The sequence below is a fragment of the Blennius ocellaris genome (assembly GCF_963422515.1).
Source record: "Blennius ocellaris genome assembly, chromosome: 5".
NCBI classification, from domain to species: domain Eukaryota; kingdom Metazoa; phylum Chordata; class Actinopteri; order Blenniiformes; family Blenniidae; genus Blennius; species Blennius ocellaris.
This window is the reverse complement of record NC_137654.1, coordinates 23,281,330-23,297,130: the sequence shown is the minus strand read 5'-3', so window position 1 is coordinate 23,297,130 and position 15,801 is coordinate 23,281,330. Positions and strand designations below refer to the sequence as shown.

At 41.8% G+C, this 15,801-nt stretch overlaps 1 protein-coding gene across 1 annotated transcript; it reads right to left on the bottom strand.

Moving 5' to 3' along the window:
* Nucleotides 1-2,369: 2,369 nt before the first annotated feature.
* On the bottom strand, nucleotides 2,370-6,594 carry tnnc1a (troponin C type 1a (slow)). The gene is made up of 6 exons (XM_080497091.1): nucleotides 6,495-6,594; nucleotides 5,214-5,244; nucleotides 4,970-5,116; nucleotides 4,385-4,499; nucleotides 3,754-3,890; nucleotides 2,370-3,552 (listed from the first exon to the last, which is right to left on the bottom strand). Exons 1-6 carry the CDS (start codon nucleotides 6,516-6,518, stop codon nucleotides 3,521-3,523), a joined length of 486 nt encoding a protein of 161 aa, XP_080353217.1. The 5' UTR covers nucleotides 6,519-6,594; the 3' UTR covers nucleotides 2,370-3,520.
* Nucleotides 6,595-15,801: the final 9,207 nt, after the last annotated feature.

Below are 15,801 nucleotides of genomic sequence, written 5' to 3'. Positions count from 1 at the left end.
GTATGATTCTATATAAATGAATGGTCCTTACAGAAGATGAAAAATATTTTTGTAAAACAGAGTGTCATTCAGAAGAAATTACTTGATGAGCTGAAATAAAAATAATAAATGATCGTATAAGATGGTAAATGTGACAGATGTCATTCATTTATTCCATTTTATTTTGAATGGAGAGTAACCTGAGAAATATCTGAAGTTTGATTTGCTGTATTTGTTATTGGGCAACTTCCAAGGACATGTGATGTCGAGAAGCAAGAAAAACAGGAATTCTCTCAACCCAGAAGCCTGCTGGCTTCAAACGAGGTCGGCGTGTGTGGGAGGAAGAAGATGGTAAGAGTAGTTAACGCCTTCCAAACTCTAAATCCTGTCAGGGGTAGTCCTCACTCTTCCGGGGATTTTCTACATTTATAAATCACACTGAGCCGCCGGAAAAATTACAACATCACAAAGTTGGTGCAGCCTGGTAACACAGTTTTGGGACATTAGATCTGGACTCTTATGTAATCTAATTATTTGGGTAGAGGACTTATAAATCAATAAAAGAGTGGGGCAGTGTGTTTATGTGAGCGTTCACTATGTGGAGCCATATGTCTGCGTGAAGTCCTGACTGCTGTAACCCACTTCCTCTCCATGCTGGCACGATAAATCTGAATGAAGTCAGTTATATAATGTCGATAGCTTCCTGTTACCTATGTTAATCCCCTCTGTGTCAGTCACTTTCAGTGGTCACTGTCACACGGGCGTGAATCCATGTTGTAGAAAATGATGGCATGGGGCTTGTCCTTGATATCTGGGTGTGTGTGTGTGTGCGTGTGTGTGTGTGTGTGTGTGTGGGTGTGTGTGTGTGTGTGTGTGTGTGTGTGTGTGTGTGTGTGTGTGTGTGTGTGTGTGTGTGTGTGTGTGTGTGTGTGTGTGTGTGTGTGTGTGTGTGTGTGTGTGTGTGTGCGTTATTAACGCAGGCATGAGTCATCAGGCCTGTCTTATGTAACCGCATCACTTCTCCACCCTACTTGCTTGCTAGTGCGCCACACCCCAGATTCATTCACGCTGCTGCCCAGCCTCCCATTGATGGTGGAGAAAGAGCACTACTCATCGTGTTCCACGCTGCAGACGTCAGTTTATTAATAACTCGCATAGCAAAGCTGTCCAATCTGTTTGATTAAGAGAAGTAGCACCTCGAATGTCATCCTTTCACCCAGCTGTTACATCTACTATATAATGGAGTATTTTGTATGGCCACTGCAGTCAGTATGGAGATATCTGCAAGTCTGTAGAGCCTGTTCAGGATTTTCTCAAAGAGCAATTGAGGTTATCATTCCATGAGCAACACAGAGAGAGGAGCGAACAGGGACCCCCCCAGGGAGGCAGGATGAGACTGAGGGAGGTGGGAGGGCTTTTGGATAGTCACATCAGTCAGGCCACTGACGTCACACACACACACACACACACACACACACACACACACACACACACACACACACACACACACACACACACACACACACACACACTTGGTCCCATGTGCATCTTACACAATTTTTGAAAACGTGAAATTAATATAAAACGTCAGATTAAAACACAGCCAGAGCTTTTACTTAGTTACTTTGTGCATAATAAGACAATACTCCAATTTCAATTGTTCTCTTTTACTTTGGTTGAACAATGTCTTTATTGCTGAAAGCAATCATTATTTTCTGACTTCCCAGTCTTCTCTTTGACTGTTCATTGTTACCTTTCTTTGGACAAAGTGTGGATTTGTTTTAAACTCTTTCTCATCTCTAGTTTGCAGTAACTGAACCGAACAACCAGATAAGAGTGTGTTTTCCTGGCGACATCGTGTGGCCACAGAACTTATTGCACTGGCAGGTCTGAGTGAGTGATGCTTTGTGCAACCATATAATTTACATGTTTTGGGGAGCGGTTTTTTTTTTGTTGTTTTTTGGGGGGGGTTGAAGATTTTCTGTGAATGTGATGTTTGAAATCTATTATCTCTAACAAAAGGAGTTCTTCTAAATTTAAATTCCTGCTTGTGTGGAATTAATCACTCTGCTCTCATAATCTGGGTATTTCAGTGGGATGTGATTCATGTCAGAATTAAAGGTGTATTAACAATAGATCTGTTGTCTCTTTGTAGTCAAACAGCATTCTTTATATGGACAAAGGGATCTGATTGTCAACTGTTGCCAGTCAATCCAGATCCCCTAACATGGGCACTAACATGATTAGACATAAATAGCTCCTGTCTCAATAGACTGTGTAACTAGATACCTACACCACAACGACTCAAATACTTCACATACCATAGATAGGAGCCACTATAGAATAAAATTTGTGCAGATGAGTCAAAAAAATTGCAGTCGACCACTCGATTTCAGACCAGTGTGTGTCTTGTTTTGACATGTAAACAGTAATATTTCAGACCTTGTTTATTTGCTCCTTGAACAGCAGAGCAGGGCAGAGAGGCAAGAATGTGAACAGCCTCTAAATTGCAGTGAGCGACATGGCAAAAATAAAAAATGAGCCGGAAAAATAACGGTTGTTTGCTCCGCAATATGCCTGCTGTGAGACTGTTTTGTGCTTAAAAAATGTGAAACAGGTTGGAATTACATCATAGACAATCTTATCAAGGCAAATATGAAAGGTAACATCTATGTTGCTAAAGACCATACGTTCATATTCTACATCGCGTCATCCAACTAATCGTCACAAAAGGCAAGAGAAGAATGCAGCTGATAATGGACAAGACTACAGCATCACCAGAGAGAGAGAGGAGAGAGAGACTTGAACACAGGCGTGCAGACCGCATTATTCCTAAAGTGAATCCAATAATTGAACTAAAAATGGGATTATTCAAAGTGAGAGGCGGGTAAAACCACTGCTCTGACAAATGCACCTTGTTTATTGCATGAACTCACATTCCAAGCAAACCCCTCATGTAGAAACATGCAGACATTCCAGAGACACGCCAGGGGAATAAAAAGTCCTGAGGAAACTTTAGACAAAACAGAAAATGCATACAGTGTGCACATCAATACAAATGCAGACAGCACATTGTTGCAAAGTATGATTTTTCTCTCAGAACTCAGTGTAAATCTATGTTGACTCACAAATATGTTCTGCCTTGTGCACACATACACTTTCTGCCCAGGTAAACAATATCAGTCTCTCAGTAAGAGGATTTGTAAACTGGCTGTGGCACTTGGGAGATAAGATTCAGTCAGAAACAAACACAAAGGGTGGGATACTTTTTGCCCTTGATATAAAATAGAAGTAAATTTGATACATTTACACTAATTCAGCATTGGTGGGCACCAAACAGTTCCACAAACTGTACATTTACAACAATGCAAGAGATGACAGAGAAACACAGACATATTTAGATGAAGTATTTGAGTAAATCTTGCAAAGTTGTCAGTTTCTTTCTATCAGAACGTCTAATTGGGTTTGCGGTCTTCCACAGATGGCCGTGGAGTTTCAGAGAAATACAAAAATAACACTCTGGATCTTCTCTTGTTCGGGATTACTCCACTCCCTTCATGAACTCCAAGAACTCTGTGAAATGAAGGAAGTCATGGTGGGTGAATAGCAGAGCCTCAAACAAATTGTGTTAAAAAAGTTTTTTTTTTAAAGTGACCGGCCTGTCTAGCATGTATTTCTGAAAACTGAATGATGAATGATGTTTATAGAAGGATTTTTGCTCTACATAACAATTTTCACGTCTCTCTCATGCTTGAAATAGGTCAGTCTTCTCACCATCATAGTCAATTTTGCCATCATTGTTCTTGTCCCCGTCTTTCATCAGTTCCTCAATGTCATCCTCGGTGATTGCCTCTCCTGTAGATTCCAGCATCATTTTCAGCTCATCCAAGTCAATGTAACCGTCTGCGTTTCTGCGTGATCAAAGCAGGAAAGTATATTATTGGTGCCTAAAAAAAACCTGGACGTTGCTTTACAGGTGGCAGTAGGGTAGTTGGCGGGTTTCTGGGTGACATGTGACCGATTGAATCCCGAATTTAAGCATTTAGGAACCATTACTGCGAGAGAGAGGGAGAGAAAAAAGTCTGTTCTTTGATGCTCAGACGAGGTGTCTGGCTTACATGGAGTGGGTGTTTGAAATATTCTGAGCTGTCAAAAAGGATTATGGATCAAACTACATGCTGTACTCTGCAGAGCTACTTGGCATTTTGTCAGTACACATAATTGCACACGTTGAGCATACTTTGCTGGAACCACACTACGAAAAGCAATTTGATCACCAGACCGCAGCAATTTTCAGATAATAGCGTCCTCTTGAGATTGTGCCAGTTAACCGCTGCTGGTGCATTAATTCTTAAAGGAGGGATACTGGTGGAAGGTAGCAACAGGATGTAGAAATGAAACTTACTTGTCAAACATTCGAAACAGCTCTGCCAGCTCTTCTTCTGACTTGCCTTTGCTGTCATCCTTCATGCACCTCACCATCATGACCAGGAACTCGTCAAAGTCCACCGTGCCACTCCCTGCACACAAAATGCACCTCATCACCATCTTACACTGGGCTATCTGACATTTTACCACTGGAATGCTAACATTTGAACCCAATTACAGTTTTTCTATCTGTATCTTCAATGTTGTATTCTCTTTGTGAAGAGAAATCCTCACAAAATGTTATTGTACTTCTGGTATGATAGCAATGAAAGTTAATTTACTTCCGATGTTTTGATATTTAAAATACAGACATTACAATACAGAGTGAGCATTTGCTGCTATCTTACAGCTTTAAAACCAAGACTTTTGCATGTCATCTGATACATATTCCTCTTTAATTCAGCTGAGCACACTTGTTTTTATTCTCTTTGACTTCAGGTTCAGAATTTTTTCTTTATTGTGTGGTGATAGACGTGCGGGCAGACATGTAGGAATGAAAAGGTCAACAACAACAACAACCATTGGGTTTAATGTGCTGCACCAGGGCAGTGTTTTGAATTACCGTCTTCATCCACCTCGTCGATCATCTCCTGCAGCTCCTCTGGTGTGGGGTTCTGACCCAGCATCCTCATCACCTTCCCCAGCTCCTTGGTGCTGATGCAGCCGTCTTCCGCATCTTGCACGAAGATGTCGAAGGCGGCTTTGAACTCTGCAATGGTACACGAGAAGGCAGCCCTGCAACACCTGGGTAATATTGGCGAATCAAGTTTAAAAAAAAAAAAATATGCTGCATGCAGTTTACGCACCATTTTTCTGTTCATCTGTCAGCTGCTCAACCTATAAAACCAGAAACGAGAGAGCACATATATGAAATCACCATAGAATTATTTTGAAGACTCTAAATTTGTCTTTTTTAAAGCTCAAGGTGTCAATCTGCGATACAGTCATAGCAATATTTCCATCAGCATATGTTCAAGAGTATCTTCGTCTGTTTTGATAACTTTTCAGTCAACAGAGGTGTCCCGCACACGGGGGCCACCCCTGACAAAACACAGAATCTATATATCATATGTGAGAGCCAGTAAGAGGAGGAGTTAAAAATAAACAGACAGGAGGATCAGAAACCGCAGATGAAGCACACAATACACAGCGCTTTAAATTAGCATAGCTGTGGATCTGGACCAACAATGGAACAGTAATCCTGGAAAAGCTACCACGAATGAGAGAGGGAGACAGCTGCTTATGTAAGACTTATCTTTTGTTGTTCACTATGAATTAAACATTCACACAAATGTAGAGACTATTTCGTATTTATGCCCTTTTAGTGACGATGTATGAAATAATCCATCTAAACAAACGTATGTAACACACACTCCTGTGTGTTTTTACCGACTCGGCAGCAGTGCTGACTGGGGATGTAAATGGATGAGACAGCCGGCTGCCTGTCCTGGCGGTGGTGGACAGATAGCCGCACAGCTCCCAGGCTCACAGATAATGCAGGAATCCAGCCGTGGGGGGGGGGGGTTATCTAAACCTGAAGCCCTCCTCTGGCACCAGAGAACACCGGACACAGAAGCATCTGAGCAACTGGCCAAAATTAGCCATCTGAAGTGGGATCGTTCCATTTGGAGTAATGAATGAAGCAGGGGACAGCGGACCGGGGATGTGCCCCATCAGTGACCTCATGAGTGGCTCCTGTCACCTCTGATAGGCCAGAAGTAGGGGAACATGGAGAGACGTATATGGTGCTAATGCTCATCTGACATCAGCTGGTGATTGAAGTGATGTGCTGAACAAGCCACATCAAGAGGGATTTGTCAACTGTTCAACTAATGTCAGATGTCAGGAAATGAAGACAGGCATTATACACAACAATAATCACAACATTTGATCCTTGTGTTTTTACACACAAAAGGGAGAACACCATCATATATGCCATACACTGTCAACGTTGATGATGAATGTTGAAGATTTTGGTTAATAATCGATCACAACACCATGGTCATACCAGATTAGTTCTCACAGAGTTTTGGTGAAATGAAAAGCAGCCACACACTTTTCAGCTTTATGAGCGATGGAGGACGTACCGCTGCCTTGTAGATGTCGTTCATGTTGGAGGCTTCGTCTGCTGCCTGTCCTGACAGTGTCCTGGCAAAAAAGGAGGAAAGGTACCGTCCAGCTCAGGGCAGGACTCTGGCCTCGTCCTGGGAGGGCTTTATAGCCAGAGGCTGGCGGTCCCTCCCTGGGCAGAGCTGCCTCCCCTTTGCTTGTGCCTCATTTTGTGTCGTACAAACGTGTGTCTGTGTATGTGTGTCATTTGGCCAATCTGTCACAATCACTGGGCTCAGATAAAAATGCAGCAGCTCTTAGGGGGCACACTTTGGAATGGAATGAAGTGAGGGGGCATGCATGGCAAGCCCTAATCTCCAGGGACAAGGGGTTGGCGGGGGGGGGTACTGTAGAGACACTCAACATTCCTCTAGACCTGGACCAGCGACTCCAGGGAAGGCCGGGGACGCTGCGTCTCTGTCAGTGTGTATGTGTGGTAGCAGGGTGGGTGTGGTAGGGACGGTACGAGGTGGTCTACATTCATCACAACATGGATGGAGGCAAGGACTACACACCGGTAACAAAGTGCATTAAGACGCAATGCATCATTGTTTAAAAAAAATATATATTTTTTTTGTTAAACGCGTGTTACTGCAATAATGAGGCAAAAGGCATTGTGTGGAAATGACTGATTTGATGGGACAAGTCTTCCTTTGTGTTCCCAGCCAGTGGAAATCACATGTTGTTATCTGCAGAGAAAAAGACAAAACGAGAAACAAAATTAAAGGTTCCAGATGACAACTGAAGAAAAGGCAAGTCACTCTTCAGATTCTGAGATTTCCATTTTTATGTGCGATCATGCTGGGAACTTATCCCCCCCCCCCCCTGCTTTCAAGACTTCAGATGGCACAGCATATTTTTGTTCCTTCCTCTCTGCAGGCGGGTTTTCAGGACAGCCCACAAATATTACTGAGGAAAAAAAACTGATGATCTACTTCTGGTCCTGAAGGGCCACAGTCCAGCATGTTTCCAACGTGTCCCAGCTTTGCCACACCTGGACAGGATGAACACATCACCATGAAGCTCTACAGAAGGCCTGATAACCAGCCACTCATTACAGTAAGGCATTTTAAATCAGGGACACATTGAAACCATGCAGGACTGCGGCCCTCATGAGAGCCCACTTCAAATCTAGAATAACAGGCATTGATATTGATAACTGTCTGTAGTACGTTGTATTGTGTGTGCAGAATTTAGCTCAATGCTAAAGATCAATTTTTTTTTAATGTATGTCTAAAATTAGACATTTGACATTTTTTGTATACATTTATATTTATTATTGACAGTCTATTTGAAACAGGTAACCGTACAAGGTTTTCCCAATATCTGTTTAGATAAAGAAAATGAAACCGCTTTTCTGTGTCAAATTTCTGTCAGACTGACAGGAGGTTTTCATGTGAGTTAAATGTTGAATACAACAGTCTATATTATGATGTCTTAAATTAAATCCATGTCCATGGGTATTGCCTACCGAACAAAATTACATTATGTAGCTTTTTCTGTGCAACATAAACTGAGCCAGCAGAGGATGCTGTTCACTACACATGAACAGAATTAAATTGTTGCACAAGCCTGCCTCCGGATATCCAATTTATCAATAGTGGGGTAGGTGAGAAATCTGGGTCAAACAAACCAAACACACTTGCAGACACATTTAAATTGAACTGTACACAGTGCAAGAGGCTCTGCGCCTGTTTTGTTTTTCCTCAGGTTTTCTTTGAAACAAGGCCATCTCAATCACTTGACTGTGCGAGTCACACACGTGCTCTCACAAAAAGCGCACGCACGCACGAGCAGAGCACGCTGTGGCAGGCATTCTAAGTGAGGAGTGATCATGCTGGTTTATAATGGGATGCTAATGGGGACTGGCACAGCTTACAAGCATCATACAGCTACTCAGAGAGAGAGAGAGAGAGAGAGAGAGAGAGAGAGAGAGAGAGAGAGAGAGAGAGAGAGAGAGAGCTCACACTGAATAACATACATGTACTCACACAGATAAAAACACTGGTCTTCTGACAAAGACTTCACATCACTTGTTTGTCAGTTTCATGCACAACTTTTAGCTTTGTGTGTGTGTGTGTTTGGGGGGTGGGGGGTGTTTGGCAAGAGGCAAAAATTATTCTGTGTATGTTTTCCGATCCATTTGTCAAGAATATTATTCTAATCACTGGTGCCGTGTCGTACGAGGCTGCTGGAACCGAGAACAGAAATGAATCGTCATCAGTGGCATCGGCTCAATCAGCTGAAACCCAAAGCATACTGATGGGTCTACATGGTCAGCCAGACAGATTCGTTTGGAGAGCGGAGTGCAGCCTGGTGGGAGCCAAGAGTGATGAGCAGCTCTGCAGGGGGCACTAGATTCTAATGTAAAGCTTCCTTGAGCACGCACACACATGCACACCCACACACACACATGCCTTCGAACCAAAAGACTGGCACACACATCAAAGAAAGTATATGGAGTGCTGTTTCATTGGAGCTCTCCACCAATTTCCTCTTACAGAGGAAGGCTGACGAAAGAGCCAGCCATCTCCTTCACACAGCGCAATCAGACAGCGCATCTCAAATCCACAATTCACCGCACACCGCTTTTTGAGGGGTTGCCATAGAAACTCTGCTGGGTAGTAGCGGGCAGAAAATGAGAGGAGATGAGCGGGGCTATTTCCCCCTCCACCTCCTTCTCTGCCTTCCTGCCACCACATTTTGTCCTGAGTGACTGTATTATTTTCTATTATTTGCCTTGTATTTGCATACGTGCACACATCAAGACTGAATGTACATGTGGCTGGCGCACAACCGGGGTTAACAATTGTTATTTGTGCACCGGCGTCAGTCAGCCATGAAAATGGACTAAATCTAACATGATTATGTTTCGTGTGTCGGGGCGAAAATGAGTTGAACGCATCCAGGTTAGGTGCCATGTTTTGAAGTTTCCCGAGCATGCAAATTGTGCTCCTGTTTAACATGACAATGGTTGTTATCTGACTGACTTTGTATTGGACAGGTTGGGGTTTCACCGTCAAGCTGCAGAAAACGTCGATTCCAAGCGCGCAATATGTCGGGATGCGCGAGGTGCGACATCTCATGCTGGCAGTTCTGAATCAGCTGAGTTTGTAAAGATCTACTACTATGCACAGCATACATCAATGCCACTTTTGAATACTCATGTGATATACTGATTGTGTTGACGTGCAGCTGAGCTTGAAGCATTGGTCCTATGCTCTCTCTCCTCCTCCCCTCTGTGTCCTCACCTCCTTGATTGCCAGGAGGAGGAGGGGAGCTGAGGCTGTCAGCCTCTCTTTCTTTCTCTCCTCTCTTTCCTCTCCTCCTCCTCCTCTCTCTCTCTCTCTCTCTCGCTCCCTTCCTGTCTATTTCTCTATTTCGCTGCCTCCTTTCATTGATGACCAACCTGTCAGCAGCTCCTGTCATGGCCGGCTGTGAGTGCTCTGCATGTGACTGAATGATATATGGTCTTTTCTTTGACTATGAAAGCATCTCCATCCGTCCAGCGAACGCTTTAAGTAGAGAAGCCCAATTTCTGAGCGGTGACAACGTCTAACCTAAATTGAGGGATTTGTCTTCGGAGATGGGGGGGGGGGGGGGGTTCTTCACTTTGCTTGACTGCGTTCAGTGGGTCCTTTCTGAAACTTGGTGTTACACAGTGTTCCTTACATCAGAGCTCTAATGAACCAATGGCCATATTAGCTCCAGCGCAGATCCAGCCACACACTAACTTTCTGCCAAGGGGCAACGTTTTCCAGTCCACTGGACCACCAAGTCGCCTACCACCCTTTCCACCCCTCCTTTCTACCCCTCCTTTCCCCCCTTTGTGACCTCCATAACAGTGTATTAGACACCCAGAAGAGACTTTTCCCTCAGATATATGGCAGATGAAATTCCCTTCAAGCAGACGAGAAAATGTGTTTCAGCTATGTGGCGAAGATTTGGTACGGGCGTTCTGAAAGTGATTTGTCCAATTCCAGAGCTTTTACAATCAATCAGGATCCGCTACAGCTTGACCCCGAGTTGGAAAACGCTGTCAAGAAGATTGAAGACTCCCTATGTACATTTATACTTTTTCAAACTTCACAATAGTATTACACTCTAAACAAGCAACATATTTCCTCCTGATATCAGCATTGGTACGAACTTTAAAATCTGGCAGTTCCCCAAAGAGACTGAATGAAAGGAGCATATTTCAACACAAAGCAGAGCCAACGTTACCTGATGTGACTGACAATTTGGGCAAAATATATGTAGGATTCACAGCAGATCTGCAGCCCTGGATTGCACTGATTTTCCTGATAAAGTGCTTGTTTGGTGTAAAGTTAGTGAAAAAAACAAAACAAAAAAAAAGCCTTCACCGTCAAACACCCCATCGACACATGACTGGAGAGAGAGAGCTGTGCACTTCACCACTGTCCTTATTTTGTTTCTGATTCCAGTCTGATTTGATGGAGTGCACTACATGAAATGACTCCCGCTCTGAGAGCAGCAGTGAGACACTTTGAAATCCAACAGTTTTTCAGACGCTCTGCAACTGTGTCGTTGTTGACAGTAATCATGTGACACTGTAAGCCTGCCAAGTAACACATAATATAATATATTGTTTGCTGTTTCATAACATTGGACCCTCTGTTTATCCTTGAATATAATCAAACCTAGTCAAATGATCATGAAGTACATAGGACAAATGTCCGTGAGTACTATTTTACTGCACCTCAATATAACATGAAATAATTTTTGTGGGTAAATTGATTCAATAATTAAATGAACTATTCAGGAAACAATCAGTGCACATAAAGGTGTGTGGGAGCCAAAACAGCAAGAAACCCTTCAGTCATCCGAACACAAGGGATAAAATTGGAGAGAAAGTGTTGTGACTGATTGCAACAATTTTATTTTTAAGCTCCTGTAAGTGGAGCAGATGACAAGACGAATTGCCTGTCTTTGTTAAAAAAAAAAGAAAGAAAGAAAGAAAGAAAAAAGAAAAAAGAAAAAGAAAAAAATTTCCTCCGTGCTCACACCCATTTTGGATTTGTCAGTGTCGCTGCCTTCTCCTCTTCGCCTCAAATAGCTGCTCTCTGAAATGGAATCCGAGGGCCCTCCGGGTTTCTGACAATGTTTCAGACATTTGTAAGTAAAATGAACAGCGGTACAACTTCAGCACTATTAAATCTAAAAAGTTCGACTCTGCTGGTGTCGAGAGAAAACCAGGTCACCATTTTTCACTCTTCCAAGTTTCTACCCCCTAATTCTAATTTATCTTATTTAAATAGAAACATATTCTAGCATGTGGTTATTAAGCTGTTCTGAATATGTAAGATATAATTTTTTACTTTTTATAATTCAACCCCTGATTAAAAAATTTTGTTTCTTATAGACAATTATAATTTCCAATGCAGATACATTGGAAAGTATGTAAAAAAAAAAAAAAAGCCAGTTAGTACAGGAACTGCAATGTCTTCTGATTTGACAAGACTATAACTGTTAAAATATTTTATACAACAGCATGAATATGTTGTCATAATTGATTCAAGTTGAAAAAAACTGAAAGAGTTAGTTGTGGTGTGAATGTGTCTGCATGCATTATTATGAAAAAGGTAGCAAAACATGGAATATGGATGATTAAAATCAATACGCATATCACGAAAGACATTACACAAAGTTATTATTACCACTGTGCATTTGTGCAAGAAATGGCCTCGACATTCACATCAAAAGATCCTGTGACATTCAGAACTGGAAGATGAGCCAACCTCTCAGAAAGCTAGACCCTGCATTGAAACAGAAAAGGCAGCAAAAGGGAATTCAACATTAAAGCTGCAACAGGTGAGATCGCAAGACACATCATACTAGTGTGATCATCAACAGCATCAGGTAAGGAACATTCACAGCTTGTCAAATTGTGTTGCTTGAGCAAACCTGGTTCAACAAGAAATAAAAAATCTGTGTCATGTTAGTGCTGCAGTTTGTGGTTTGCAAGCAGAAGCAAAAATCCAAGTGCCACTTTAAGGTTAAGATAGTGAAATATGAAATCATCAAACGTTGAAAAGCAGGAGTAATGCATCACAACCGAGGGGGGCTGAACTATACATTTCTAGTGAAGAGGAATATCAAAACAGATACGGGAAAAAAAATACTTTCTACCCAGGAAGGCTCCAGATGCAAGATGTACAGTTTTATTAGTTATACAATTCATGGGACTGTCTGGGGATGAATGCCCTCCAGAGGCTCATTCATAAGATAAATTGGCCTGAAATTCATTGGTCCTACAGACAGTCTGTGTCTCCTCTCGTAAGTCTCCCCCTGCTTGTTTGTGCAAGCCCACTCACACAAACTGTCACAAACACACACCACCATACACACATGTCCCCTGATGCCCCCATGTTCTTCTGTGTTATTCCGGCTTGTTGTAAGCTTGCGCAAAGAATGAAAGTGGACGAGAGATAAAACACCTATGCATCTGTCTGCATAGCTGAAGTCCAGCCCGGGGCCGAGCAGGCTTCAGTGAAGTGTGCTGTGATTTGACAAGGCCAGTGACGAGAGGCACTGTAAATATCCGGCTGTCATGTGACTCACTTCATGGCCTCGAGGAGCCAACGAAAGGTCAATGTTTCCTGATGCCATTGCCAACAACGAAATTAAGTGACTTCTCTCGCTCACGCGTTTGTCCCATTTTAAGTAGATGGATACGTTGGAGGTGCTGCATTAAACATCGTTCACATTCCCACCGGTACACATCGGCATATGTGCCCACGCACCACGCACACGCACACGCACGCACACACACACACACACACCGGGTCGGTTACACAATCTCATCTCCCATCTCCGGATGTGTATGAATATACGTACAACAAGGTGCTGCACGGATTCACAACCTCTGGTTTCGTCCCCCCCCCCCCCCCCCCCCCCATGCGTGACATGTCTGACTTTGACAGCCTCCCTCATAAGGTTGACTATGATCCACGTTCTTTATCGCAACGCAGTGCAAAAGGTTAAACAGCATAATTCAGCTACTTCACATGCGGGAGCGAAAATCATCATGAAATCAAAAGGGCAGGTTTTCACATAACAGCAGCTCTATTGTGAGCACGTGGCCTCAGAATGGCTTTTGGGTGCTCGTGTTTATTTTTCATACTTTAGTTTGTTTCCACCTCTCACTGCTAATGCATCTGTACTTGGGTGCCAAGCCACCTCAACCCATCTGCTCTAATGCAGAAGCAGAAGTGCTTTGCACAAATAGATAAAAATAGATTTTGATACAAGGAACAAAAAAACATTTTTTTTTTGAAAGAAATAACTTGTTTTTCGCACAAATACTACGAAAAAATGTTCAGAGACGGCGAACAGTCAAAAATGAAGTGAGGGTGGCAATGTAAGGTACACCGCGTGGGTGTTTACAGGAAAAAAAGACAACAAATATACACCACTGCATGCTCACATACAGTATATACTGTATATGGTGGGTTCTAACCTTCAGAGAGCTACGCTGAGGAAACTTGTTCTGATGCTTTATCCCAGTCCGAGTTTCTTTAAACGTACTATTGATGAGACAACACTATTCAATTCAAATTGAGTATCACATGTTAGCACCAAGGCTCAGTTCATAGAGTTGGTTGTCTCCCAATTCCCATGCTAGTGGTTCAATACCTTAACTACGCATATTGAAGTGTCCTATAGCAAGGCACTAAACCCCATAGTAATCCCAATGGAGGTTCAGCACCTTGTCATTAATGTGTGAATGTGGCACTGTAAAGTGTTTTTACACTGCTGAAGTGAGAAAATGTGCTATATTGACAAAATGTGCACACCATAACAGACTCACTGGATAATTCGGAATAAAAGTATCTAACTAGCATAAGATAATGACTTTTTTATTGCTTATTCATCCCAACACCCTGATACAGTATCAATCAATCCATCTTATGACATATAACACTTTAACCTACAACCAACAAGTCACTAGTCCATACAATCACACACACACACACACACACACACACATTCACAGCTACAGGATATTTAAGGCCATCAATTACTCCCAAATACATGTTTCTGGAGATTTTTATTATATTATATTATATTAAATATTATATATTATAATATAAAGAACATTAGTTAGTCCAGTCTGTCCAACCAAAATATGACATGACATGAGACAAAGCATCCACTTCTAAAATACCGACATACCGACAGTCTTGACTGCAGCAAAGGTCTCCTGCTGGACTATATGAATATATAACATTTTAATCATCTTTAAAGCTATCAGCCTGCCAAAGTTGACCTTCTTAAGTATGAAATGACAAAACATTATTTTTTAAATAAAAGTAATAACAGTTCCTATTTTGTCTGCTATGATTTGTTTTAATAAGAGAAGCAGATTCAATTTCGCAAAAACTCAGTGTCTTGATGATCAGCAACTTTTAAAAAAAAAAATGCAATATAATCATTAGAGAAAATACAAACACAATTCCTTGAATTTTCACTGTACCAAAATTTTTTTTTTTATAAAAAAGGCATTTCTTTGAAAAACAATACTTTTTTGCTAGGATATTTCAATAAATTGTTATGAGGGCTCATCCTCCCACAATTTGCACAACAAATAAACTGATAAAGACAGATGTCCAAAAGCCCACAAACTCTGTACTGTCCTCAGTGGGAAACAAAACCGCTGATGGAAAATCTGCCTATTTAATAAACACTCATCCCTCTGATTAATTGAGCAACATTAAATCAATTTCCGCCATTGGTTTCTGAATAAGATGTGGCTTACTTTGTGCTGTTTACTGTGCAGTGGGGGAGGCATGGAAGATCATGGAGGAATTAAGTTAGACATCATTATCAAGATTATGAAGTCATGAATCCCCCCCCTGTGGAGGTCCAAGATTGATGAATCTAACAAGCTCGCTCTATTATGTCAAACTGACAAATAGGGGCTGTCAACATGTCTGCTGGGAGACCCTCGCCACACCAGTGTTACAGTTTATTTGTTCAGGAAATACACAACAGATATGTGTCATTGATTATGAAAAAGGATTTTAATGACCTGTGATATTAAAGTAAATTCTACACCATTGTTATTAGATACAAATCTGAACACAGAAAGTTTTTTTTTTTTTTAATGAACAAACTTTTTTGTTTTTCTCTTCAAATAAAATGTCATGCTGCTCAGTGACCTTTTCGTTACATTTGTACTCGCTTGCTCTGTCAAAATTTGACTTCATCAGACATGTTATGCACCAAGCAGCCACCCACTGCACCTTATTTACTGATATATTA